At 48.5% G+C, this 24,422-nt stretch overlaps 2 protein-coding genes across 10 annotated transcripts in view; one reads left to right on the top strand and one right to left on the bottom strand.

Annotated features, from left to right (window-relative positions):
• Nucleotides 1–19,130, top strand: part of ATXN1 (ataxin 1) — a 229,470-nt gene extending 210,340 nt beyond the window's left edge. For 8 of the 9 annotated variants that reach the window (XM_074828767.1, XM_074828775.1, XM_074828749.1 and 5 more), the window contains 2 exons: nt 1,096–3,127; nt 10,478–19,130. In XM_074828767.1, coding sequence (XP_074684868.1) covers nt 1,256–3,127; nt 10,478–11,008 — 2,403 coding nt within the window. In that variant the 5' untranslated portion in view covers nt 1,096–1,255 and the 3' untranslated portion in view covers nt 11,009–19,130. The remainder of the gene's footprint in view (nt 1–1,095; nt 3,128–10,477) is intronic. The other variant, XM_074828812.1, reaches the window with a different exon arrangement.
• Nucleotides 19,131–19,304: 174 nt separating this feature from the next.
• Nucleotides 19,305–24,422, bottom strand: part of GMPR (guanosine monophosphate reductase) — a 44,707-nt gene continuing 39,589 nt past the window's right edge. Inside the window, exon 9 of the mRNA XM_074828826.1 lies at nt 19,305–24,422. Within this exon, the coding sequence (XP_074684927.1) occupies nt 24,242–24,422 (181 nt within the window). The 3' untranslated portion in view covers nt 19,305–24,241.

Genomic DNA, 24,422 nt, shown 5'->3' on the forward strand with positions numbered 1-24,422 from the left:
TAGCCTGATACAAAGTCATGAGCTTTTACAGTGGTGGGGGCTCCTCATTTGGATCAGGAAACCCAAACGTGCTTTTCCAAGCAGTCCTGGTGAGGCATCCCCAGGGTCAAGTTTGCTCAGCGTTTGGATGTGTGGCTGTGGCCATGAGTGTGGTACCTGTAGCCTCCCTGCTCTGGCAGTTGCTAAGAAATAGGGGGATCAGATCACAACAAAGATGGAGATGGTGCCGGTGCCTGGCTCCGGCCAACCCGCACACAGCAGGTAGCATGTCCCAGCGCAGAGTCCTGCCTGAACACCTGAGCATGAGATATTAGTAGCAGAGGGAGTTCAAAGCACTGGGGAAAAAAAAACCCCACACATTAAAAACCTGGCTCAGAGCCATCGCTGGCTCTGGGCTGCTGCTGTAAATAGATTGTGTGGACGAGGTTCATTGCCAGACTGGTAGATGAAGGGCACGTGTGCCTGTAATGAGCCGTGGCATGAAGGGGAGACAGGGGGCAGCTGCTGCCTCTACGGTCCTGTCCAGTGTGCCGTGAAGTCACCCTGAGGGTGACTCTGGGGTTCAGGGGTTCAGGAGTGACCCACCATCTCCCCTCTACACCTCTAATAGCTAGCTGTTGCTAATGTAAATATTTTGCGCGTGCATGTTCCTTGGGGCTTCCTGCCACGCTCCCGTGCTTTTTAGGGCATGGCAGGGTGAAGGCAACGTCGTCATTGCAGGGGAAGGAGAGGCTAGAAGAGTGAACTGGGCACCTTAGAGACACGGAGGGTTTTCCCAAAGGAAGGAGAAAGCGAGCCTTGGGAAATAAGTCACTGCTGCTAAATGTGGCAAGTTATGGCCAGAGAGTTTCTGATCTGTATAAAGTTTTAATCATTTTCCTGATGCATTAGCAGACACGCCCAGGATTTTCGCTGCTGTTCGCAGCGCAGCTGTCAACTGCTCCTTGACATGAGAGCAGCAATGCCTGACCATTTTTTTTTCCCAGAGGTTTTTTCTTTTTCTTGCTTGCTGTTTTGGTGTGTCTGCTTGTTTGTTCTCATTTCTCAGCGTTGATGATGTGACTCCCCCCTCCCTTGCCCACCCTCTCATTGCAGAATCCAGAGGAGCTATCGGAGGATTGTGCTCACGGGGAGATGATTCCTCATGAAGTCACTGGATCCCTTGCAGAAATCAAATGTGACTTTCCGTTTATCAGACTGAAATCAGAGCCAGCCAGACAGTGAAGCAAGCACAGTGGAGGGGGGACGGCGAAAGATGAAATCCAACCAAGAGCGGAGCAATGAATGCCTGCCACCTAAGAAGCGAGAAATCCCTGCCACCAGCCTGCCTTCGGAGGTGAAGCCGGTCCTGCCAAATGAAAACCACCGTGCGGATAACCTAGCATGGCTTCCCAGCACACCCAGCGGCCTGGGGGGCCGGCACCGGCCCGGGGGGACGTCGTCGGTGGAGGCAGGCTTGCAGCAGGGTTTGCACAAGTCGCTGTCTGCAGGGCTGGACTATTCGCCCCCCAGCGCGCCCAGGTCCGTTCCAGCCTCCACCACTCTTCCCACGGTGTACTCGCCCGCCCTCTCCCAGTCAGGGACTCCCGTTTCCCCCGTGCAGTACACACACCTGCAACACACCTTCCAGTTCGTCGGGCCCCAGTACAGTGGATCGTACACCGGATTCATCCCCTCGCAGCTGATTTCCCCAACAGCCAATTCTGCGACCGGCGCCGTGGCGGCGGCCACGGCCGTTGCGACCACTCCATCCCAGCGCTCCCAGCTGGAGGCCTATTCCACTTTGCTGGCCAGCATGAGTGGCTTAAGCCAGCAGGGGCACAAAGTTGAGCCGCACCTGGTCAGGACGCCTGGGCTGATCTCCGCCGGGTCTCCTCCACCCACCCAGCAGAACCAGTATGTCCACATTTCCAGCTCTTCCCAGAGCACTGTCAGAAACGTCTCTCCTCCAACCATCCCGGTCCCCCTGCACCCCCATCAGACAGTGATCCCACACACCCTCACCCTCGGCCCTTCCTCCCAAGTGGTGGTGCAGTACACCGACTCGGGGGGCCACTTTGTCACCAGGGATCCCCCCAAGAAGCCCGAGAGCAGCCGGCTGCAGGCGATGCAGGCCAAGGAGGTACTGAACGGCGAGATAGAGAAGAGCCGGAGGTACGGCATTTCGCCCTCTGCCGACATGGGTCTAGTCAAAGCAGGCAATAAACCAGCTCCCCATCATTACGAGACCAGGCACGTGGTGGTCCACTCGAGCCCTGCCGAGTACGGCGCACGGGATTCCTCAGGTGTCCGAGCCTCCGTCATGGTGGTCCCCAATAGCAGCACGCCCACAGCGGACATGGAGGTGCAGCAGGCCACCAACCGTGCGGCTTCTCCCTCAGCCCTCAATGACAAGGGAAGCTTGCACTTAGGAAAGCCAGCCCACCGGTCCTACGCCTTGTCTCCACAGCAGGCTCTGGGCCACGAGGGGGTGAAGGCAGTGGCCACGCTGTCCCCTCACACCGTCATTCAGACCACCCACAGCGCCTCCGAGCAACTCCCCGTCGGGCTGCCGGCGACGGCCTTCTACGCCGGGACGCAGCCGCCGGTGATCGGCTACCTGAGCGGTCAGCAGCAAGCCATTGGGTACCCCAGCAGCCTGCCGCAGCACCTGGTGATCCCTGGCACCCAGTCCCTGCTGATACCGGTCGGCAGCGCGGACGTCGAGCCGTCGGGAGTCGCGCCTGCGATTGTCACGTCGTCTCCTCAGTTTGCAGCAGTGCCTCACACGTTCGTCACCACCGCCGTCCCCAAGAGCGAGAACTTCAGTGCGGAGCCCCTCACCACCCAGCCCGCCTACCAGGCCACCATGGTGCAGGCGCAGATCCACCTGCCTGTGGTGCAGTCCATCGCCTCCCCCGCCGCCGCACCACCCACGCTGCCCCCCTACTTCATGAAGGGGTCGATCATTCAGCTGGCCAACGGGGAGCTGAAGAAAGTAGAGGACTTGAAAACAGAAGACTTCATACAGAGCGCGGAAATTAGCAACGACCTGAAAATAGACTCCAGCACTGTGGAGAGGATTGAAGACAGCCATAGCCCAGGCATCGCCGTGATACAGTTTGCGGTTGGGGAGCATCGAGCACAGGTAATGGCAATGCATGGTGGGGTGGGGGGTTTGGACTGGGGTGCACGCTCTGGCCCCCCGGGTGCAGCTTTCCTCAGCACATCTCAGTCGCTTTGGATCTGCGTGGTGTTGGTTCTTTATCGTTCACATCCATCTGTGAGACCAGCTCTGGTCCTCGCTGCGCCGGGGGAGCCATCAGGGTCACACCGATGACAAATGTAGTCTTTTGGATATAAAACAGGTCTTTCTTGTAGCTGGAGAACCCACGGGAAGAATTACATGATCTTCATGTGTTTTGATTAAAATATAAAAGCATGTAAGCAGTATGAGAGGATATATTTTGCGTTTTGACAGGTGATTTTTACCTTCCACACCAGAAAGCTCGGGTTAGATTCAGCTCAAGGCACAAGGCAGTGAATTTCACTGGCTTGAAAACTTGGAGCTGCCTGGGAATGGCTCCATCACACACGTAAGTTGCTGAAACACACTACAGGGTTTTACTGAGGCTTCAGCTGCGGGTGGTTTAAACACTTCATGGCTTACATAAACTATGTGTTCAAGGGAAATTTGGAAAGAAAAACCATCTAGGTGGCTGGGCAGGCTGTGCTTCTGACCTTTGTTTCTTGTTGGTTCAGTGTAGGAAGAAAATCTGTAACTTTCCAAAGGTATTTTTAGGTTGAGAATGAGTACATATTGATCATAAAGTGTTACCCTGATGCTGTCCGTTTTCTGAGTGATTTAGATTCTGCTGTGCTGAGGCTGGAGCAGTTCAGATCTACTGGATAGCATTTTGCTTCCTAGAGGTACTTATTTTAAATAATCTTCATGCAAATCTGTTTGGTTTGGTTTGGTTTGAGTGCTGTGAACTGCATCATCTGCAACCCTGATGCTGCACCCGCAGTGCTGGAGAACCAGAATGAGAGAGAGGGAGAGAGGAGCTGGACGAGGACACATGTAGTAAGGCTGACAGTTTGGTGAAGAAAAACAAACAGCGATGGTATCAAGGAGCAGGTTACACAAAATATTTCTTCCAGTCGCAGCAGTCTGTGGCCTGTCCCTTCCCCAATTGTGCACACATGGTAAATCGCTACATATGACACATCCCCTTTCTCATGTCAAAACGTGCATTCCCCATGTGGTTTTGTTCATGCATGTGTGTGCATCTGCACAGCTGATAGAAGTTGGGCCTCTGGTGCTTTCAGTATAAAGACGTAATGTTTTCCCCACTGCTCAACTGTATTTTGGTGCATCTCAGGCTTCGTGATTAGAGGAACCGTCCTTGGATCAGGACCAGTTACTATAATTTGCCCTGGTGCCTTGAGTAATGAGGTTTCAAAAGTAGCAATCTCCCATCTGCAATTTTCATCTTGCTCTCATTTCTCTCCCTGCAGCCAGGCCACCGGTCTCTGCACCAGCAGAAGAGGTACAAATTAGCAGGTAGCATTTGTGTCACGTCTCATTCGCAGATCTGTCAACGCAGGCGATGTGTTGTAGTCCTGGGCGCGGGAAAGAGTGCCTTTGCAGGGGGTGGAGTGCCATCCTCTGGCAGAAAGCAAGCCGAGTCTGAGGCTGTAAAAATCCAGGGCCAGGCACACGGGTCTCACCCAGCAAAGTGTCACCTTACAGAGAAGCCTATCAGGAGCGGGCTGACATCATCGCAGCCGAAATACTCCCCAGCTGTGTTTCCCACCGGGGATGCTTCCAGAATGGAGGGCGAGTCATGTAGAGATATGATTAGAAACGGGGTTTTAATTTAGGTTTCCTGCAGATTCCAGGACTTGGGTCTCTTCCCAGATCAGCTGTGCCCTGCATAGCGGGGATGGCTCTGCCGGTTTTCCCTTGCCTGGGTTGAGAGAGAGAAAGAGATCGTTTCTATGTGCTTGAAGTCTCTGCGACCTCACCTTCAGCCCGACATAGCTATATGAAAGCATTTAGCCTTATTAGCAGGCATGTGGCAGTCATTAGTTGTTAGAAAATTGCCTGCGTGAAGAGGGCTTAGTCTTCTCATTGAAAGAACAGTATTTAGTCGCGCTGCTTTGAGCACTGTGGTGCTGCTGCACTTAAATATATCTTGACTCCGGAGTACAGTGGGGATATATGTGCCTGTGTAGTGTCGCTTCGCAAAGTGTTTTATGACAATTAAGTTTGAGTTGCATACATACTTCTGGAAGAAGGAAGCTTTGCAAATGGTGTTATCAAGGGAGTGTAAGTTGTAAAGAGTAAGTGCCATACAAAAATAGAGTTGTTATTAGCTTTGGCTCACTTACGTACTCCTCCCAGGGATCTCTGGGAAGTCATTATAATACTGATGGATTCGTATTTTCAGACTGTACAAACATTAGCTAATTTTCTCACCAATTGAGGGACAGAGGTAGGAGATTATTTTTAACTGAGTATATACAACTATAATGTAAATAGGGAGGCACTGTGCAGCTGCTATTGTGTCATATCGGTGCAAGCCCACAGCAGCCCCTCCCCAGCACAGCACTTAGGCAGAAAGAGGTCATCCTCCCTCCTTTCCTCATCTTCCAGTCACCTGGCAAATCCAACCCTCTTCCAGGTATGGAAACCTAGAGGAAAATGAACCCACGTAAAGCTACATGCCTTTTCAGTGAAATAACTGGCCTTAGCCCTGGAGGGATGCTAGGTTTACATGTCACAGCATCCCTGCTCTGGATGAGGAAGAAGCCAAGTAAGTATCAACTGGACCAGAACCCAAAGTCCAGCTGTTTTTCCTCTGCATTCAAGTTGCCAAAAAGAAAAGACCTATGGATCTGCATCTCTTTGCAATTCCACATATTACTCTTGTAATAACACCTTCATCATTATTATCTGTCCTTTCTTTTGCTGCCAGGAACAAGCAGAAGCCAGTAATTCACCTCCATTGATGTTAAGGTCAAAACACACAGGAGATGCAAAATAAGTTCTCTGAAATGCATGCTTTCATCCCTGCATTTCAGTCCCTAATCACTCCCAAAGTATAGCTTAAAAAGAAAAGATGAACATACAGTTCTTAATTTTTCTTCTTTAAAAAACAGAGTCATAGACAGTAGGGATGGAAAAGTCCTGTTAGAGCATCTCGTTAGTAGCCCTGACTAGTTTAGTGCATATTTTTTTAGATCATCATCCAGTTTAATTTTCCCCTTACAGCTCCGCATGCACACAAACCAGTTACTTTTTCTTTACTCCTCACCCTCCTTTTCATTATCTTTGCCATCATAACAGACACAGAAAGAGAGATGTTGACTCGGTTCGCTGCTGCAGATGAAGATCTCTCCCAGCCTCCCCCTCATGTGATCGCTGTGTCCGTGTCCTCTGGTCACGGGGGCAGTGAGTCCTTGTTCCTCCAAGTGATGGGGTGGCTGTGGTCTGTCTTTGGTTGTGTGTTACTGAATTCTGGGAGTGCAGCAGATAAGAGCTCACATGATAAACTAGGCAGCCAGTGGTTTGGTGGACAGAGGTAACTCCTCTGGAGAAACGGTGGGATCACAAGGCTGTGGAGAGCAGTAGCCCCTAAGCTTCAGGCCCTGGGTGCGTTTGTTACAATAACGGTGTACTGAAGCTGGGCTAGATGCAGCCCTGTGGGATGCCCATCCAGACCACATGTCACGCTGGGTAGTCCCTGTGGCACAAGGTGCTGCCTGCAGCCCTGTAAATCTCTCAGAAAAAATCCTCTCTTGTAAACGCAGATGTTGTTCAGGGTGGTGGGGACATCAGGAGTCCCAGAGTCTCTCAGGAGGGGAGGTGGAGTGGAAGCACAGCACTGCAGAGACTTCTGTCTGAGAGAGGGAGAACTTCTATTCCTTGAATCAGCCCAGTTGTTTTTTGACCCAAGGAGTTTCTCGGCACCCGCAGCAGGGCCTTCAGCAGAGAGCTCCACCGCTTAATTGCACATTGTTTCCAGAACCACTTCCTTCTCTTTGTTTCCAGCCTGCCGCTCCTAGTTTCATCACATTTTAATAATATCACAGAGAAAAACACTTAATTGGAAAATGTGTGTTTACATTTATTAAAATATTCACACGAACCACTTCTATTAGTCACTTTTTGCTTTAGTGCTTCTTACATTGGTTGCAGCAGCGAGCCCCAAGACTGAAGTTGCTGTATTTCTGAATGACGGGAAGGGGTGTTTTCTGGGCATCAGATCTTCCCACACCTATCATCTGTGCTCCAGCTCCAGCCAGGGTTTCCTGAGCAGTCTGAATTGCCTGTCTTACCTACTGAGTTTGGTTGAGAAATAAAATTATAAAGAGTTTTAGAAAATTGCAGATATTCAGTGGCTGCACTGAAGAGTTTTGGGTGTTTTCACGAGTCAGTCTTAAAAAAATAGGTAAATGTAGCTTGCAGTAGAGCCTCAGCGTGCTTGAAGAGGGACCAACATTTTGGTTTCTTACTTATCTTACCTTAGTAGTTGGAAAATTTCTTTCTCTCCTACAATAATCATGGCAAGATACTGGAGGAGGGAGCTTCTAGATTTTTTTTTTTTGCGTTTTAGTGCAGTGGTCAGAAAAAAATTATTCGGGGGTGTTTTTACTGAACTTTCACACTCAAAATGTCTTTGGCTACTATTGCTTGTAGAGAATGATTACCTTACCTTAAATCCCAAATTAGCTGAATCCAGAAGCAGCCAGCTAAAACAGGGCTTGATAATCCAGGAGGGAACCGATTTCAAATCGATAGTGGTGCATGCATACTGTGACCAAATTGTGAAATTTCCAGCCTTATTTCACCATCTTTATTATTTGGTGTTATTCATGATCACCACTACCATTTCTGGGATTTGTTTTAGTGATTGTCAGTTCAGGCAAGGGTTTTGGATCCCACAATAAAAAAAAAAAAAAAAAGCATAATGTGCGGTGGAAGCTTGTTCACATCAAGAGGAACTTGTGTGTTGGTGAGGACGATGCACACAAGCATGTATGATTCCCACAGACAGAAATAGCTTTTGACAAGGATGGGAAAGTAGAAAAAGAAAGAAAAAAAATACAGCTGGCAGGAAGAAAGAAAGAAAGAAGGAGGAGAGACATGGCAATATAAAGGAGAAAGCTGTGTCAACCAGATGATCCATGCTGGAGAGAAGCCTACAGCTCTGTGTAGATAGCAGTTTCCATTTAAGTCCATGGGACATACTGGGTATTCACCACTTTCCCAGTCAGACCCCTTACTGAGATGCATAGGTATGGAATATGATCCCAAACTCCGGGCAAATACATTCACAAATCCTGGTGCTGGAGTGTTTCTATGACATGGAGGGATGGGACTTTCATGGTTAACCTCACCCCACTTTCTCCATAGTTCAGAGCATAAACCAGGCCTAGAGTCAGGTGCCTTTCCACTGCTGCCATGTGTGTAGTTGACTGTTGGCAGACAGTTCTGGTCGGAAAAGGTTTAATATGACAGAAATTGATATAATGGAGGGTATCTTGTGCCTCTAAACTACTCCTTTTGAAATTCCTCGTACAGTGGCTTACTATGTTGGGCAGGTGGAGTGGCAGGATAATACATGCAGTGTTATTCGTTGGCCTAGTTGCAGAAGTACGTAGCATATATTTATAGACTTTATAAGTTTATTTCCAACAGAATCGGCTGTCTCATAAACTGCAGTTGACTGCTACTGTATGGCATGGGCTTAACCAGTCAGAGGCACGGTCAACACCCGATGGGAATCTTTGGTTTCCTGGTTCTGGAGCCTCTGTCCCTGAGCTGTGGGACATCCCAGATCAAGTCTTCCTGCCCAAAAGGGATGTGGAGCTGGTGGGGTGGGAGGGGAGCTACCTCAGGCCCTGCTTGCACGGAGGGAGCCTCCAAGGGTAAGCAGCGCTAGCAGGGAAGCGGCAGGGCTGCTGGGTGCCGTACTGGCATTGAGTCCAACCTCTTCTGTGAGACAGGCCTTGCAACTTCATCCCAAGGTTCACGCTTAGTATTATGAACAAAGATGTTTGAACACTGGAGTGCAATGTGCATTTCAAACTGCTTCTATTCCTTAATGTTGAAATGTATTTTTAACAAGACAAAGCCATGCTCGGTATGACAGCGTTAATCCCTCCCAGGATTGAGAGGTGGTTTCATGAGCCTGCTGTGATGTTCCTTTCAAGTGAGTCCAGGTTCCTGGAGAGAGAAGGCTCTCCAAGGCAGCTGGTATGCTCTGTGCCTGCTGAATGGCTCAGAAATGAGATGAACACATGTATTCAGGTGTTCTCTTGCCCTTTGGCCCTTACCAAACAGGGGTTACACCATCAGAGCAGGATCCTGCCCCCCATGCCTGAGAAGAGCTCCAGAGGACACAGGGACCCTGGGAGCAGAGCAGTGGATATCTGACTTCAGCAGAAGCCACCCTCTTAGAGTTGCAGACCTCATTGGTGTTACACACAGCAAGTTAAAAACACGTGCCAAATTTTTAAAAAGTTTTAGTCAGAATTTCCTGCCCTCGTTGTGGTGTGCTGGTGGGGGCTTGGCCCCATGGGTTGTGAATCGCATGAGCCCACATCAAGTGTTCAAGCCTGCAGACGCAGCACCATGCAGCAAGTGCTGGACTGCTGACGCGCGTGAAGATAAGTGGGTATTTAGGTGCTTTATCATGTTGGGATCTCAAGACCCAACATTTGCAAGGTCAGGGAGCCAGTGGACACCTCTTGCTGGTCTGTTCTTGTGGCTATGGCAGCTCCCTGTAAGATGGTTAGATAGGATTCATAACCAGATGTGTTTTTAAAGGGGGGGGAGGGGGGGGACGGGACAGGACGGGACGGGACACAGTGCAGAAGAGCAGACCCAGTGCAGGAACTGCAGGAGGAGGAGGTCAGGTTTACGCTCACTGCCTTTACAGCTACAGCTCTGTACGTACTCATGGCCTTCCCCTGGAAATCAGCGTGCCTTCAGCCGTTCCATGCTGTAAGTATATGCTTGTTTGGTCAGAGGTGAGGATGATGTTCCCATGGTCATTTAGGAAATCGTGTCAGAACTGAGAGCTTCCCTTGAGCCATTCTTGGGTTGGAAAGTGTCTTCAGATATGGATGACAGGCTCTAGGTACCACAGGGAGATGGCAGGGAATGGATTTTGCCAGGTGCCAAAGCTTTTTTGCCTCTTACGCCTCTCTGAGCGGCTGGATAAAGGTAAAGCTTGATTCCCGCTACGGCCTTGTGCTAAGAAATGCTGAGCTCAGAGAAACCAGTGTGACAAGGACAGGCACAAAGTCTGGTGGTCGATGTACTCATTTTGTGGAAACCAAACAGCGCTTTTACAATTTCAGCTTTATCCCTCTCTGCCGTGGCAAGCGCCGCCTGCCATGCACGTGCGTGAGGGCACACGCATGACCTCACGCTCTCCCCTCTCTCTCCCTCTGTCTCTCTCTGTTGTCCCCTCTCTTTCTGCAGGTCAGCGTGGAAGTCTTGGTAGAATACCCTTTTTTTGTATTTGGACAAGGCTGGTCATCGTGCTGCCCCGAGAGAACCAGCCAGCTCTTTGATTTGCCATGCTCCAAACTCTCGGTGGGGGACGTCTGCATATCGCTCACGCTCAAGAACCTGAAGAACGGCTCTATTAAAAAGGGCCAGCCCATGGACTCAGCTAGTATCTTGCTGAAGCATTCAAAGAATGACAGTCTAGCTGGAAGTAGACACAGGTATGCGGAGCAGGAAAACGGGATTAATCAGGGAAGCGCACAGATGTTAGCTGAGAATGGTGAACTGAAGTTTCCGGACAAAATAGGATTGCCTGCAGCACCTTTGCTCACCAAAACAGAACCCAGCAAGCCCCCGGCAACGAGGAAGAGGAGGTGGTCAGCCCCCGAAACACGAAAACTAGAGAAATCAGAAGAGGAGCCACCTTTGACTCTTCCCAAGCCTTCTTTTATTCCTCAGGAGGTTAAGATTTGCATTGAAGGTCGATCCAACGTAGGAAAGTAAAAGTTGTTTGGGGAAAGGAAATTAGGCTATCCCTTGTCATTTTTATCCAGATTACTGTACTGTAGACTAAATAACCCAGTATTTACATGTTATCATCTTATTTTAGGTTTATGTTATAACCTTGTTGTTATAGTTGCAGCTGGTATTATGCAGGAGACTGGTGCATATGTTTTTCCACAAGTGTTTGTCAGTGACTAGGTTTATCGAGAGCGACAGAAGGGGCAGTATCTGCTTCACACACCCTTAGTGGAAATGAATGTGTTGTCATGGCTCCTGTTTTCTAACACCTCGTGTAGGACAGGGTCCAGCTGTGATTTTGTTTTCTTTTCATCGTTGTTTTTTTGTTTTTGTTCTGTTGGTTTGGTTCCTGTTCTGTTTTTTGGGGGGGAGGTGAGGAGAAGGGAACTGTAGCAGAGGTGTATGTCACGCGTGGGGTGCGTGTGCGTGTGTGTGTGCGCCAGTCCCGAGGAGGGGCTGCGGCTCTGCGGCGGGTTGCTGAAGAGGTTTCCTCACCCCGGGTGGATGCTGAGGACACAACCCATGGGTGTTACTGAAAAGGATCGGACAGTCTCTGATGTTTTCAACAACAAGCCAACTCTTACTCAAGGCTCTACTATATATATATATATATATATATATTTGTGTGTGTGTATATGTATATATATATTTTTTTCCCCCCATGGGGTCTGACTGCACTGATTTTTATTCCTAAAGCAACTGCCACACCAACATTTCCTTTCTGCTTGCTAGTGCAGTTCCATTGCCCGGAGTCAGCAGACGGGGAGGCTGTACGGACTCTTGCACCGGTCGCCCTGCAAGGTTTTCCTTCATGGCAGTGGGGGGGTGGGGGGGTGGGGGGGTGCGTGCGTGTGGCGTGGGTGTGTGTGGCTGTGCACAAGGAAGCCTCCGGCTCCGTGGATGCGCCTGGCTCAGGCTCACTCCTGTTTCTGTGCAGTGTTAGACAAATCGACCGGGTTACGCCATTGACATTTGCTTCCACAAGGTAGACGCATACTGCCCCTTTGAGATCACAGGCATCCATCGTTTGCAGTTAGGTTGCAAATCTCTGTCTCTAACTCTAGTACTGTTTTTAGTTCATGATTATGGACAACTGGTGCCACTTTTTTCAAATTTCGGTGTGACACAGGAATCCGCTGTTGGAGATGAACCTAGAATGTCTTTAAGCACTTAAAATGCTGTTCACACTTTATTGCTGAGCATCCTGGTCTAACACTCAGTACGTACTGTATCTCACTTTAATCTGCTTGGAAAGCAACAACAACAAACAAACAAACAAATCTCTTCAACACTGTAACTACATGCAACTATGTAAAGTTTTCTCACAGGCAAGATGCTGAAAGTTTTAATGTGGTTTCAAAGGGATGAATGTGAATTATTGAACTAGTATGTGACAGTCATTGTCCACAAAGGACTACTTAATAGGAGGCACTTTTTAAACTTTAATGCTTGAGAAAGAGTTAAAGGCATATGCGAGCTGACAGATAATAAAAAAAAATAAGAGAAAGGAAAAAGGAAAGAGGAAAAAAAAATCATTGTCCAGTGTTTTTGAAAAAGATGGACTTTAAAGAATCTTGCAATTTGCACATCTTGAGTTTATCATTTGTGTGGTATTCCTGCAGTTTTTACCTAATAATGTTGTGGGTTGGGGGGGTCTGAAAGAGCATAAACAAATGTAGCAATTACTCACTAACCTGCCTACGCTCTAGGCCATTTCATAGGGTTACGTTCCTTTCAAAGTTCATTTTTGGTCTTTCTACCATATCTGCCACACAGAACCAGGTCCTACCGGGACAGCTCTGAGAATTTTTCTTCAGACTTGCTGAGAGAATTTTCCACAAGAAACATTTCTATACGTAAGCAAGATGTTTGTTTGTTTTGAAAACAAACCTATTGTTATTTTATTATTATTATTATTTGTTATTTTAATTGCATCGTTTTCCATTGGAAAGGCGACATTTCAAGAGTTTGGTACAAACCAAGTAGGCTGGGGAGGGGATTTACGCCGTTCAGTCTTTTCTTTCCCCAGGTAGGGCCGGATCCTTTGAGGTGCTGTGCACCCAGCCTCCTGCACGAGCCTCGGGGAGGTGCAAGTATGAAGTACTTCGGGGCTGAGTGCTAAAGCCTGTTGCTGCCACTAGAAAGAGCCTGTTGATTTCAGTGGGATTGCGCTTGGGACCTGCGTGAGCAAGCGTTTGTGTCGTTGGCTTTGGCTGGCGAGTTCGCGTCCTTCAGGTGGTTTTGAAGAAGCTGTACTGATAGGGAGAAAAGGAAATAAAAAAGTCCGTCATTAGAAACGCAGTAACGTAAAGTGAACAAATTTATTTAAAATCTTGTTTTCCCTCTCCCCTAAACTACAGTGATTTTATTTAAGAGAAGAAATGTTAACCCCAAACCCCAGCTTTGACTCTGTTATTTGTTACTTGAAGTTTAGCTCACACCAGAACTAATTGTTTTTATACCATATTCTGGGGTGCACCAAAAAGTTGAAATACGTTTAAAATAGCTTGAAACTTTTCTTGAATTTCCTTGAATTTTATTAACCTCTCGGCGGGCTACCAAATAGCTGAGTGGGTTTCTTCTCACAGTCACACTGCTTAGTTAGTGCTTATTTGTTAATATTTCTGCTCAGAGAAGTTGCTTAATCTTCCATATACTCTGCTCAGGGCACTTGCAATTTATTGTTTCGTTTTGTTTCCTGTTTTGTTTTTATGCTTTGATGGTAAAGGAATAGAAAGAATTACAGATTTTAGTTCACAGTCGTACCACTAGTTCCATACTTCACGTGTACTCGGAAAAAAAAAAAAAAATCTCAAGTAAAACCATACGCATACACATTTGTGGTTAATAAGGAAGCAGGGGCTATTAAACTGACTGGATCTATTCAACTAACACTAAAAAAAATAAAAAATAATAATAATAAAAAAATACGTTTGGAGCAATAGGAATGTATTAGTTCTGTGCTTGTATTTCAGACTGAGGAATTCTGAAATAACTGGTTCTTTCCAAACAATTGTCCCTTTCCATGCTTTCTTTGGCTTTTGTAGGATGTGCAATACTTTACGTGCCAACTTAGACTCACCCATGTGGTGTTAGCTAGATCTCATACCCACTTCTGATTTCCCCTCGTTTTGTTCTTTTTGGAAGTTTCTTCCTTTCTACCTTTTTTCCCCCATTAATAATTCCCCCCCCCCCCGAAAAAGAACGTATTAAGGGTCAAGCATCCCTTGCCCCACGAAACACAAACCCTTTTTGTATTTGATGTTAAAAAAGATCCAGGGAGAAAAAAAAGAGAAAAAAAAAGATTAACATCTGTGTGCCGTCCAGGCGGAGGGCAGCGCTCAGCCGTACAGCCCAGTGCTGCCCTCCACCTGGGCCACACGCCAGTGAGACCTGACTCCCACCAGGGAGAGAAAAATCCCCTCTGGGACCAAGTCCTTTGCAAAGGGGGGCTTTTCCTCTCCCCCCAGCACCGAGCATCCCTTGCAGCGAGTCCCCGTGCCTGAGGAAGTGCCATCGATCCCCGGGCACACGCAGAAATTCCACTCGCGGGCACGGAGATGCTGAGGCGAAGCCAACGGAGGAGGTTTAGCTGCTGCTTCTGCGCAGCGTCCGCTTTGCAATAGTAACCGACGGTAGTTTTATTTTTCTTTTTGTCTTTTTTTTTTTCTTTCTTTTGTAGCAGGCCTGTTTAGTTTACAACAAAATGCATACAATCACCAAGAAATTAGTCAGGGCGAAGAAAAATAAAACAAGAACCTCTTTATAGGGATTTCTAAAAAAGAATCTATCTATCTGTCTATCTATCTATCTAATCTATCTATATATCTATATATATAAAATGACTGTTCCTTATAGTGTTTAACTTAGGCATTGTTTCAGTTTGTCTGGGCCACATCGCGGGGAATTTGAGTTTGATGTCACTTACCTCGAGTCCTCTGGTCGAGACCCAAATCAGAGTCGCTGTTGACCTATTTTACCATTTCGTACATTGCCCTTGGGCTCGCTTTCCCTTGAAGACGTAGACCTCGGGAGGAGGGGGGGACACACGTTCCTTTTTTTATTCCTTTAATTCCTTCATCCCCCTGTCGCTTCGTTCGACCTGTCGTTCCCGTCATTTTCTCGGCACGGGGAAGTGACATCACTGCTCTCGTTTCCCTTAAATCAAGGAACATTTAGAAACCTTTCACACCTTTTACTCAGGGATGGGGCTGGCATATGTGTGGTACACTGATGTGACCAGAAGCAGCACTTTTACTGCTCCGGAGTAGGGATGTACAATGTTACAGACAAGTTTGGATTTCCTGCATCTCATGGTTTAAACTTTTTAGATCTCACTTAGATTGCAATACAAAAGCAGCAAGCTCAGCATGAACTGTAGCTGTTGGTTATCATGAAAATTCACTCTCTGCAGAGATTTATTTTACTTCAAAGTGTGTTGCCAATAGTAAAAAGGAAGTGGTGAATTTCTGTTAATACTTGCAACTGCTAAAAAAAAAAAAAAGGCCTGTATCAAGGAGAGCAAATCCTCAATATTCTTAAACACTAATAGTGTTATTTCAAAGAAGGGGGCTCTTGGTGCAGTGCTCTGCGTGTCGTGGGACCGTTCTGCAAACGCTTATACACGTGCTTCGAGGAGGTCTGGGCTGGCCAGCGAAGGCTGCTCAGGAGCTTGCTGTGAAGCACATGTATAAACTTTTGGGAAATTGAAGCTTGCTTCAGTCGGGGCCAGATCCTGACCTTAATCAGGCAGCTGGAAAAATCTTGGGGTTTGTCCAGCTTTGCCAGGGCGGAAGCCCCAGGCAGGCAGGGGGATTTGGCCCATTGAAACACTTCTGCTGTCCCAGGAACTTGACAAATGGCAAAATGGGACATGCACTCGTACAAATAATTTCCATTTCTTCCCTCCCCATCATCACAGGTAACCGCAGAGTCCGCTCTGGGCTCTGGCCAGTGCTGATGTGAAAAGCAAAGGGGATGAACGCACCACTAGAGTGCAGGCAGCAATTTCCTTTCGTCTGGTTTATCCAACCCTCCCGCCTCCCCAAATCCTGAAATACATAGCAAAATGAGAATTAGTTGATGCAGATAAGCGTACGTGCACACACACCCCCAGACAGAAGTGTCTGTTTGCACACAAATAAATATGTGTGATTTTTTTTTTACACGTATGCCTACATGTCCACTTGATTCCCTGTCCTGAGGACAGCCTTGCTTTGTGTCGATAGGGAAATTCCAAACGCGTTGCACACCTCTACTCCAGAGTTCAATTTCTTTTACATAGACGACCTCGCTTCAGATGTGTTACCTTTACTGATAGGATCTTTTCTTGTAGCACTATACCTTGTGGGAATATTTTTTGATGTAAACCTAATTTGAGAAGCTTATTAAAAATAGAAACTTTTTTTGAAGCACTCACATTGAGGAGTACAGGTAATGTTTTAAAAAAATTGCACAAAAGAAAAATGAATGTTGGAATGATTCATTCAGTGTTTGAAAAAGAGATGGCTCTGTTTGAACAGTGAGTTTCATACCTTGTTTGTAAAAAAAAAAAAGTTTTTAAATACAAAAGCAGAGAAAGGTTGAAAGTTACATGTTTTTTGTATATAGAAAATGTCATGTCTAGATGATCTGATTTGTATTGGCTTTGGCCAGGAAGAATTATTACTTAAAAGGCTCTTAAAGAACAACTGTGCTTAATTTTCTGTTCGTATTACATGGGTCCCATTTCTGGGGAATGGAGTCATGCTTCACACTGTTTATTCCTGTGCTGAAAATATACCTTGGAGCAGCAATTCTCGAGTGCAGCTATTGGGCACTTCAAAGGGTGGCTACTGTGCAAAACTAGAGTCTCACTCTCCAGCTGTGTTTTGGCTTTAAGTCTGTCCTGCCTGTGCCGAGGGAGCCCCTGGCAGCCCGCAGGGCAGGGCCGGATTTGAGGGAGGCCTCGGCCATGACCTTCGCAGGCAGGGCCAGGCCAGCCCCGGTGTTGGGGTGCTGCCGGGGCTGGGGCCGGCAATGCTGCAGCCGCCCTGGGGTGGGGAGCCGCTGCCGGCTGAGCACGACCTGCTTAGTTCCCGCCTGAAGCCTTTCGGTCCCGTTTTTTCCTCTCTCTGGGATGCTGTTCCACGTTTTTTCAGCACTTCCTGTTCCAGACGAAACCCAAAGAGTATAACCCTGAGCAAGAAGTGCTTATAACAAGGGATCCTAGCCCAGCACTAGCAGCAGAGCGATGCCCGACGCGCCCCCGCCTTCCAGCCCCTGTCGCTGCCCCCTCTCCCCCACCTCTGCTTTCAGAGCCACTGGGGAGCAGTTAGTCACACAGAGCACGTTTCCAGTGATGGTCTTGGCCGATGGCGAGACCGGTGTTTTTCAGAAGCCAAAAGGAGAGGATCCTGAGGCAGTTTCTGAGAGAGAGGGTCCTTTTCCTGTCCAAAGATTGAGCTGGGCAGCTGGGAGCCGGCGGCAGGGCAGAGCGGGTGAGGTTTCAGACTGCCCCCGTCCCCCTCCCCGGAGGTAACTCAAGCTTCAGCTCCCGCAGGCACATGGGGCAGAAAGATTCGCCCTGTCCAAGTGACCCCCCGGCACTCAGAAAACCAGCCCCAGCTGTGTTACAATGAAGTGCATTCAGCCAACAGGTAGTATTTATACAATAACAGTCTCTAAGGTTTCTGTAGTTTTTTTCTTGTCGTTAGCTGAAAGGACTCAAGTCTTCCACTGAGGATTTTATGGAGGCTTCATCCAAGGTTGTTTCTTTTTTGTTCGTTTCTATTTTGAGCGGTCAAAGCTCCTGTGCCCTTTCCCTCGACCACGCAGTAGGTATGCATTGGAAGTGTTGTTTGCCACGAGCGTTAGTCACTCGTTGAAGCTGTCGTTGCTGTACTTCGGGATTGCTGATGAGCATAAACTTCAGGGCCCGGGTCCTTGGCCGGCGCGGAGCCGGTGTGAGACTGCCGGCTCCCCGGGCGGCGCCACTCTGCCCCTTCGCACCAGCCGGCGAGGGGATCCCGCCCTGGCGTTTGCTTTAAAAATCCAGGACCCACCTACTCTCCCTTTGAACACACTCTGAGAACTCCTGTCCAAGTCAGTTGGGTTTGGATCCGTGTAGCCGAGGGCAGAAACGGGCCAGGGGTGGCTGCGGGTGGCTCAGTCCGTGTTTTCTGCCTGGCCACCGGGCTGGCCTCTTAGCGAAGTTACTAATCTGTTAAGGCATAGATACGACTCTTCGCGACAGTCAGCTAATGTTGAAACTCACTAATGTATGTATTTGCTCTTTTTTTTTTTTTTTTTTTTTGGAATAATATATTAACTTGTTGAACACTGTTCTTTTCGCAGTGTTACAAAAGGGGGGAAGGGGGAATTTCCCAACCTTTTTCAGTTTGGGTGAGCTACTGAAAATCATTTTGTACTAGCTATGTCACCGCTCCCGGCAGCCGGCGGCGGCGCTTGGCCGTGCCGGGGTAAAGTTTAGCCATTCTACAGCAGTAGTTTTTAAGGTCTTTTTGGTTTGTTTTGTTTTGTTTTTTAATTCGTCTGGTATTACTAGTGAGGGTTGTTGCAAATCACACTTCCAGTGTAGTTCCTAGTGTAGGCCCAGTAAAAGGGATATCGCAGCTTTGTGTTGGGGAGAAATCGAGCTGACATGGCCAGTACAAAGGAGAAATAGGGAGGGAATAACGTTTTGCACCTTATTGAAAAGAGGAGAAGATTTTAAGTGCATACAGACATAGTTAAGAGCTTTTATTGTGACAGGAGAACTTTTTTCCATATGCGTGCATACTCTCTGTAATTCCAGTGTAAAATATTGTACTTGCACTAGCTTTTTTAAAACAAATATTAAAAAAAATGGAAGAATTCATATTCTATTTTCTAATGGTGGTGTGTCTATTTGTAGGATACACTCGCGTCTGTTTATTGAATTTTATGGTCCCTTTCTTTGATGGTGCTTGCAGGTTTTCTAGGTAGAAATTATTTCATTATTATAATAAAACAATGTTTGATTCAAAATTTGAACAAAATTGTTTTAAAGAAATTGTCTGTATACCAGTACAAGTTTATTGTTTCAGTATACTCGTACTAATAAAATAACAGTGCCAATTGCAAACGCGTGTTTTGTTTTTATGAGTTATGACTGAATGGGAGAGAGCTTTCCTAGGGAAGTAATTTGCCCAATTTAATTCCCCCCCTCGGCAACACATTTGAGAGCGTTGGCTTTTACTCGTGACGACGCAGAAACATGCACATACCCATCCGTGGCCATAAAACCCTCTCCAGACCATCAGAGTGAAGCTCTTTATTGTGTAACAAAAACTTTCCGTTTACAACTTCTGAACACGTTAAACGCCGGTGCCAGCTGCGCCGGAGGCGTCGCGCACGCGCAGTTGCCACAGAGGAGGGGAGGCAGCGCTCGGCATCGCCACCGCAGCAGGGCCGAGTGGGGCAGAAGAACATCGAACCCTCACCAGCCCTTTTTTGGCCGATTACACAGAAGCGCTTCACAGTTATCGCAGGCAACACCAAGGAGTTTTGGACTCTGAATTATTTATTTGTGAATGAAAACTTCAACCAGTAAACACTGTGTCAGGTAAATGCTGGGGAGGGCTCGCTTAAACATCTGAACAACCACAGGCAAAGCGAAGGCTGCAGGGGGGGGTCCATGCTGTGTTCAGGGGCGCGGAGCTGTGCCAGCATCTAACCCAGACGAGTTTTGGCCACTCTGCCCCCGGGCAGCTCCCAGTGGGTGGGGAAGGGCCCTGCCCTCTCCTGCCTGCCGGCTCTGGCCACTGCAGGAGGCAAACTGCTGCTCTTGGGCCCTGGCTTTTTTTTTTTTCCCCATTCTACATAAACAAGGCCAAACCTGGCACTGGTCACAAAAGCCCTCCTGGCTCCCATAAAGACCTTTTGGTATAAACCTGATACTAGCAACTAAAAAACAACATCCCCCAGGTGGAGGGGTGGGAGGCGGTGATGGACCAACACTGTACGTACACGGGCAGGAAGCTGTAGCAGCAAGTCTGTTCAAGACAGTGGAGCTCGATGGGTATAAACCAGGGAGTGCTTGGTTCAGAAAAGGCTTCAAACTCTCCTCATGTCAGTGACTGAAAAACACCAGCCCCTGTCCCAGCACGGTGGGGTTTCGCTAATTGCTGCTGTGTTTCTTGCTCACCCCCATCCTTCCTCCCCCCACTATTGACTAGCTGAAAGACACACACAGGCACACTTTGTGCGGGAAAGGCTCCTCCAAATGTAAGCAAAGGCTCCTCCTGCCCCTGCTTACAACCCCTCATATTTACAGGGTGGACCCGTCCTACGCTCACCCCCCCGCCATGCCCTAAGGTGAGAAGAAAGCTGCAGGGCAGAGCACAGCTGAAGCCCCTGCCCCATGGCTGACGGGGGTGAGCCACCTGTGCCAGTGAGCAGGGGGAGGCGTGCACCCCCCGGGCACCTGGACTTGTTTCTTTCAGAGAGAGGAGACGCGGGTGGCTGGTGGCCGTCCTGCATCCGGCAGGATGCTGGCTCAAGGCCTGCTCCTTTAACAGGTGGGCCTCACGCCTGCGAGGAGGTCTACACGTGGGCTCCTCGCAGCCAGCACGCAGCCGCAGGGGTGCGAGCAAGGCTGCTACTGTGCCAAAGCCTCCCCTGCCCCGCAGAGCTCCGCTAAGCCAGGCCACCGGGGCAGGAGGGCCAGCCAGCCCAGCCCGCACAATGTGCTGCAGCAAGGCAACTCCAGAATACAGCTGGGAGTGGCGGGGGGGTGTTTTAGGTGTCCCTGTGTTTCAAGAAGCCAGAGATGGACCTGCTCAGCAGGGAGTCCTTTAATGATGTAACGTTGCCCTTTATCAGCATCCCTGCTTGTAGGTCTTTGGTATGTTAAACTCAAGTCACTGCGGAGCCAGCCCAGCGAGCCAAACCTCAGCCATGCTCTTGGGTGCTCAACAGCTGCCTGGCTGGGGGAAGCAGGCATGAACTTGGCCTACAGCGCAGGCAGTCGCAGGCACAGCGGCTCTCTGGACAGGGTAGGGTTGGGGTGGTAGGGTTAAAGAAGCCCAGGTCATGCACAATCACCCGACATGACGCGCTTTCCAATGACACTTCCCACAGAAGGACCCCAAGTAATGGAGAACCCGGTTACGTGTGCAGGTGAGGCAGCTCCACAAATGGCACGAGGCGTTTGTCAGGGGTTGTGGTCTCTGCCTGGGACCACCCCGCCAGGCACAACGCGCCCTCAGCACCCAGCTCCCTGACAGAGCAGCACAGGACCTGGGGCTGAGCAAAGATTAGGGCAACTACTGGAGCACAGGACTGGTTGTTACAGAAGGGCTCAAGTTCCTCTTTTTTCCATTTTGCAGCCTGAAAGCTGGACACGTACTGTGTGAATGGTGAGCACTGACAGAGCCGAGGGTTATCCCTGAACAAAACTCGCATATAACTTTGGGTGAGGTGCAGACATGCTGCAAAACGGAAAAAAGACGAGCTTGAGCCCTCCTTTAACACCCAGTTTAGCCACCAGTTCAGCCTTTCTGCAGCCAATTTCTCTCTCCCACTCACTTTGGAGCGAGAAGGAGAAAATCAAATAGAAAGAAAACATGTTGCTTATCAAAATGACAGTAAGAGCTGCTATTTAGAAAACCAAATACCCTAAGTCAAAGCTTTGTCAGTAACCATTCTAGCATCTATGTCCTTCACAGCCTGGAGAATTCCAGGGACAACTTAAGATTTCCCTATCCCCAGCCTTCCCTATTAGTCACTGGTCAGTCAGCAGTAGGTTGGCTGTGTAAGCATGGCGCCTCGGCCCCAGGCCAGGCTGGCCATGGAAGTGTGCGGCCTGCCTGGGGCTAGGCCCCACGCTGCCACACCTGTGGAGAGGCTGCCCCCCTCTTTGCCCCCAGCGCCTGCCCTTTGGGAAAGAAACTGTTCTGAAGACATGTCATGAAGCTGCTCTGTTCAGCATGCCTATGAGCTTTTTAAAAATGTTTACAAATATATATATTTTTATATGTATACGTATTCTTAAATTCCATTTAGAAATGTAGCTAAAAAAAGTAGAAAAGCGCTAGTGAGAGTAGGCGTGAGACCAGCAGACTGCTGTGCTTCCCACGTATGAAGGCACGAGTGTGGAGGCAGCCCTGTGGTCAGGCCTGCGCTGTGGCGGTCTGACCCCACTCCTGCCGGAGGTGTTCACTTGCCCGTGTGGCCCTGCCCTTCACATCGCATACATAAAGGACCGGTGACCGCCTACAGCCGTAGGGATGCAGAGCAGTAATACAGCCCGTACTCTGGGCAGTATGTGGCCCAAAGGAGGGTTTGCTGTAAAGAAGCCAGGTGTCTTCTTAACGTGACACTTTCTGGCTGGAGGGAAGAGAGAGCAGGTCCTTTATTCCCAGGGCCTGCTTGCACCTGCATGCAGGTTCCTTTATGGTATGTGGCCAGGACAAATGGTCCTTAAAGCCAGCACAAGCATAACCTGTGCTCACATTAAGGCCCTTACTCACCTCCAGAGCAGATGAAGGGGTCATACCACAATAAAGAATTTTGTCTTACATGTTAAATGGAAGCTATTTAAAATACCAGGCTATTTGGAAGATATTCTGTGCTTTTTCTAATGTGCACAACACACTTCAAAATCACCAGGGATCAGCTTGTGGCTTAGATTTGCTCCTCAGCGTGGTCAATTGTACCAATCCTCGTGCATGGCTTTCTGAGCAGTCGAACACATGAGTTTAATTCTGGAGTTTCTCTTTGCTATTCCTCTTCCTACAGCTCGCTCTTTTGCTTTTCAAAGGAAGCCTGCCTCTTTCCACAGGTATCTACACGAGGGGAAAGTAAGACTCTGAAGTACTGAAGTAACATTAGCTGTACTGTGATCTCAGCAGCACTTTAAAGTAAGTGGCCAAGCATTATTAATTCATTGGTGCTCGCTTTTACATCGTTTATCATAATGAGCTACTGTGGGATTCATGTGGATGCAATGTGTATTTTCAAAGAAATTTCATTGTGATTTATCAATTAATTAGTGGGCCATTACACTTTATTAAAGTGTTACCCAGAGTCTTAAACATTCATTACTGCCTTTAGAGCAAATGCTTTAACTCCAATCTGAGCCTACCAGTGTCTTGGGATCGGGTTATTCTGCCGAAAGCTCTCTTTTGCTTTTCATGGTGTCGAGCACTGCAAAGGAGTGGTACCAAATAACCAAAAGTGATTTTGTTCCCTCCAGCCTCATTCCCCTGGCCACAGGCAATGCACAGCACGGCATTTGTACACCTTTGCTAAATGGATACAAAGAGGCAAGAGAACAGGGAGGGCAGCAGAGAAATGCCCCGCTTGGGGAGGGGTTACTGTTGCCGAGTTTCAGTGTCTTAAAAATCTGTTCACAGAGAGCAGGCAAAGCAGGAACCCAGGTAATTCAGTAACTGCATGCACAAAAAAGCAGGCAAGCTCTGAGACCTTTTCTCCTGAACGATCTCCACAGATGGGGGCAGGGGGGACAGCACGGGTTTGCTACATTCAATGCCAACTTCTCTGAGGAGGCAAGTTCACTAAATAAGGAGATTTAAGTAAGAACGGCAGTACCAGCCCTGTGAACTGAGAGTGAGAGAGATCTGGCATTTTTACCATCACAGTAGGAAGTCACCAGTAGCCAGGCCTCATCCACCATCCACCTCTGACATTCTGCAGGCTGGCAGCTGTGCCACAAACATCCATTCTTTTGCCAGGACAAAGATTAAGAGAATTTGAATTTTGATTTCTCCACGCAACTCCTTGCGTCTTTTTCTCTCCCAGCCTGCAATTTCTGGAGGGTGAACTGCCAGAAGTGGCGGTAGCTGACAGGCCAGTCTTAAAAAATGGAAAGTGTGTATGTGTGCAGGCGTTAACAGCCCTGTCTGTACAAGCCAATTCCCTGTTAATTGAGGTTTCAGCAGCTATTTATCAGAGGGGGGAAAAAAACATGTGAAGAAATGTTGATTAAAAAATAACATAGGCACAACAATAAAAGATGAGGCTATTGCATTTTGAACCAATGGCACTGCGTTAATAGCACGACCTTCCCCTTCCAAACCCCAGCCATAGCCCCTCCAATGGCTATGCTGCTGCCATTCTGAGAGAGAGAGGAGAGTTTGCCACTAAGACAACATGGAGGAGAAAGCAAATCAAACCAGCTGCCCTTCCTGCTCCTCTCCCCCACCCCTCTCTCTCCAGCCCCCCAGTCCTGGGCTAAGAGAAGACCTGGCTGTGCTGCTGCGTGACCCGGATAAACGTTGTTCTCCTGCTCAGTTCCTTGAGTTTGGCAGCTCCCACGTAGGTGCAGGTGGAGCGCAGCCCCCCGAGGATGTCCAGGATGGTGAGTTCCACATCCCCTCTGTACGGTACCTCCACAGTTCTGCCCTCCGAAGCC

This window comes from Strix aluco, chromosome 1 (genome assembly GCF_031877795.1).
Source record: "Strix aluco isolate bStrAlu1 chromosome 1, bStrAlu1.hap1, whole genome shotgun sequence".
In the NCBI taxonomy this organism is placed as follows: Eukaryota; Metazoa; Chordata; class Aves; order Strigiformes; family Strigidae; genus Strix; species Strix aluco.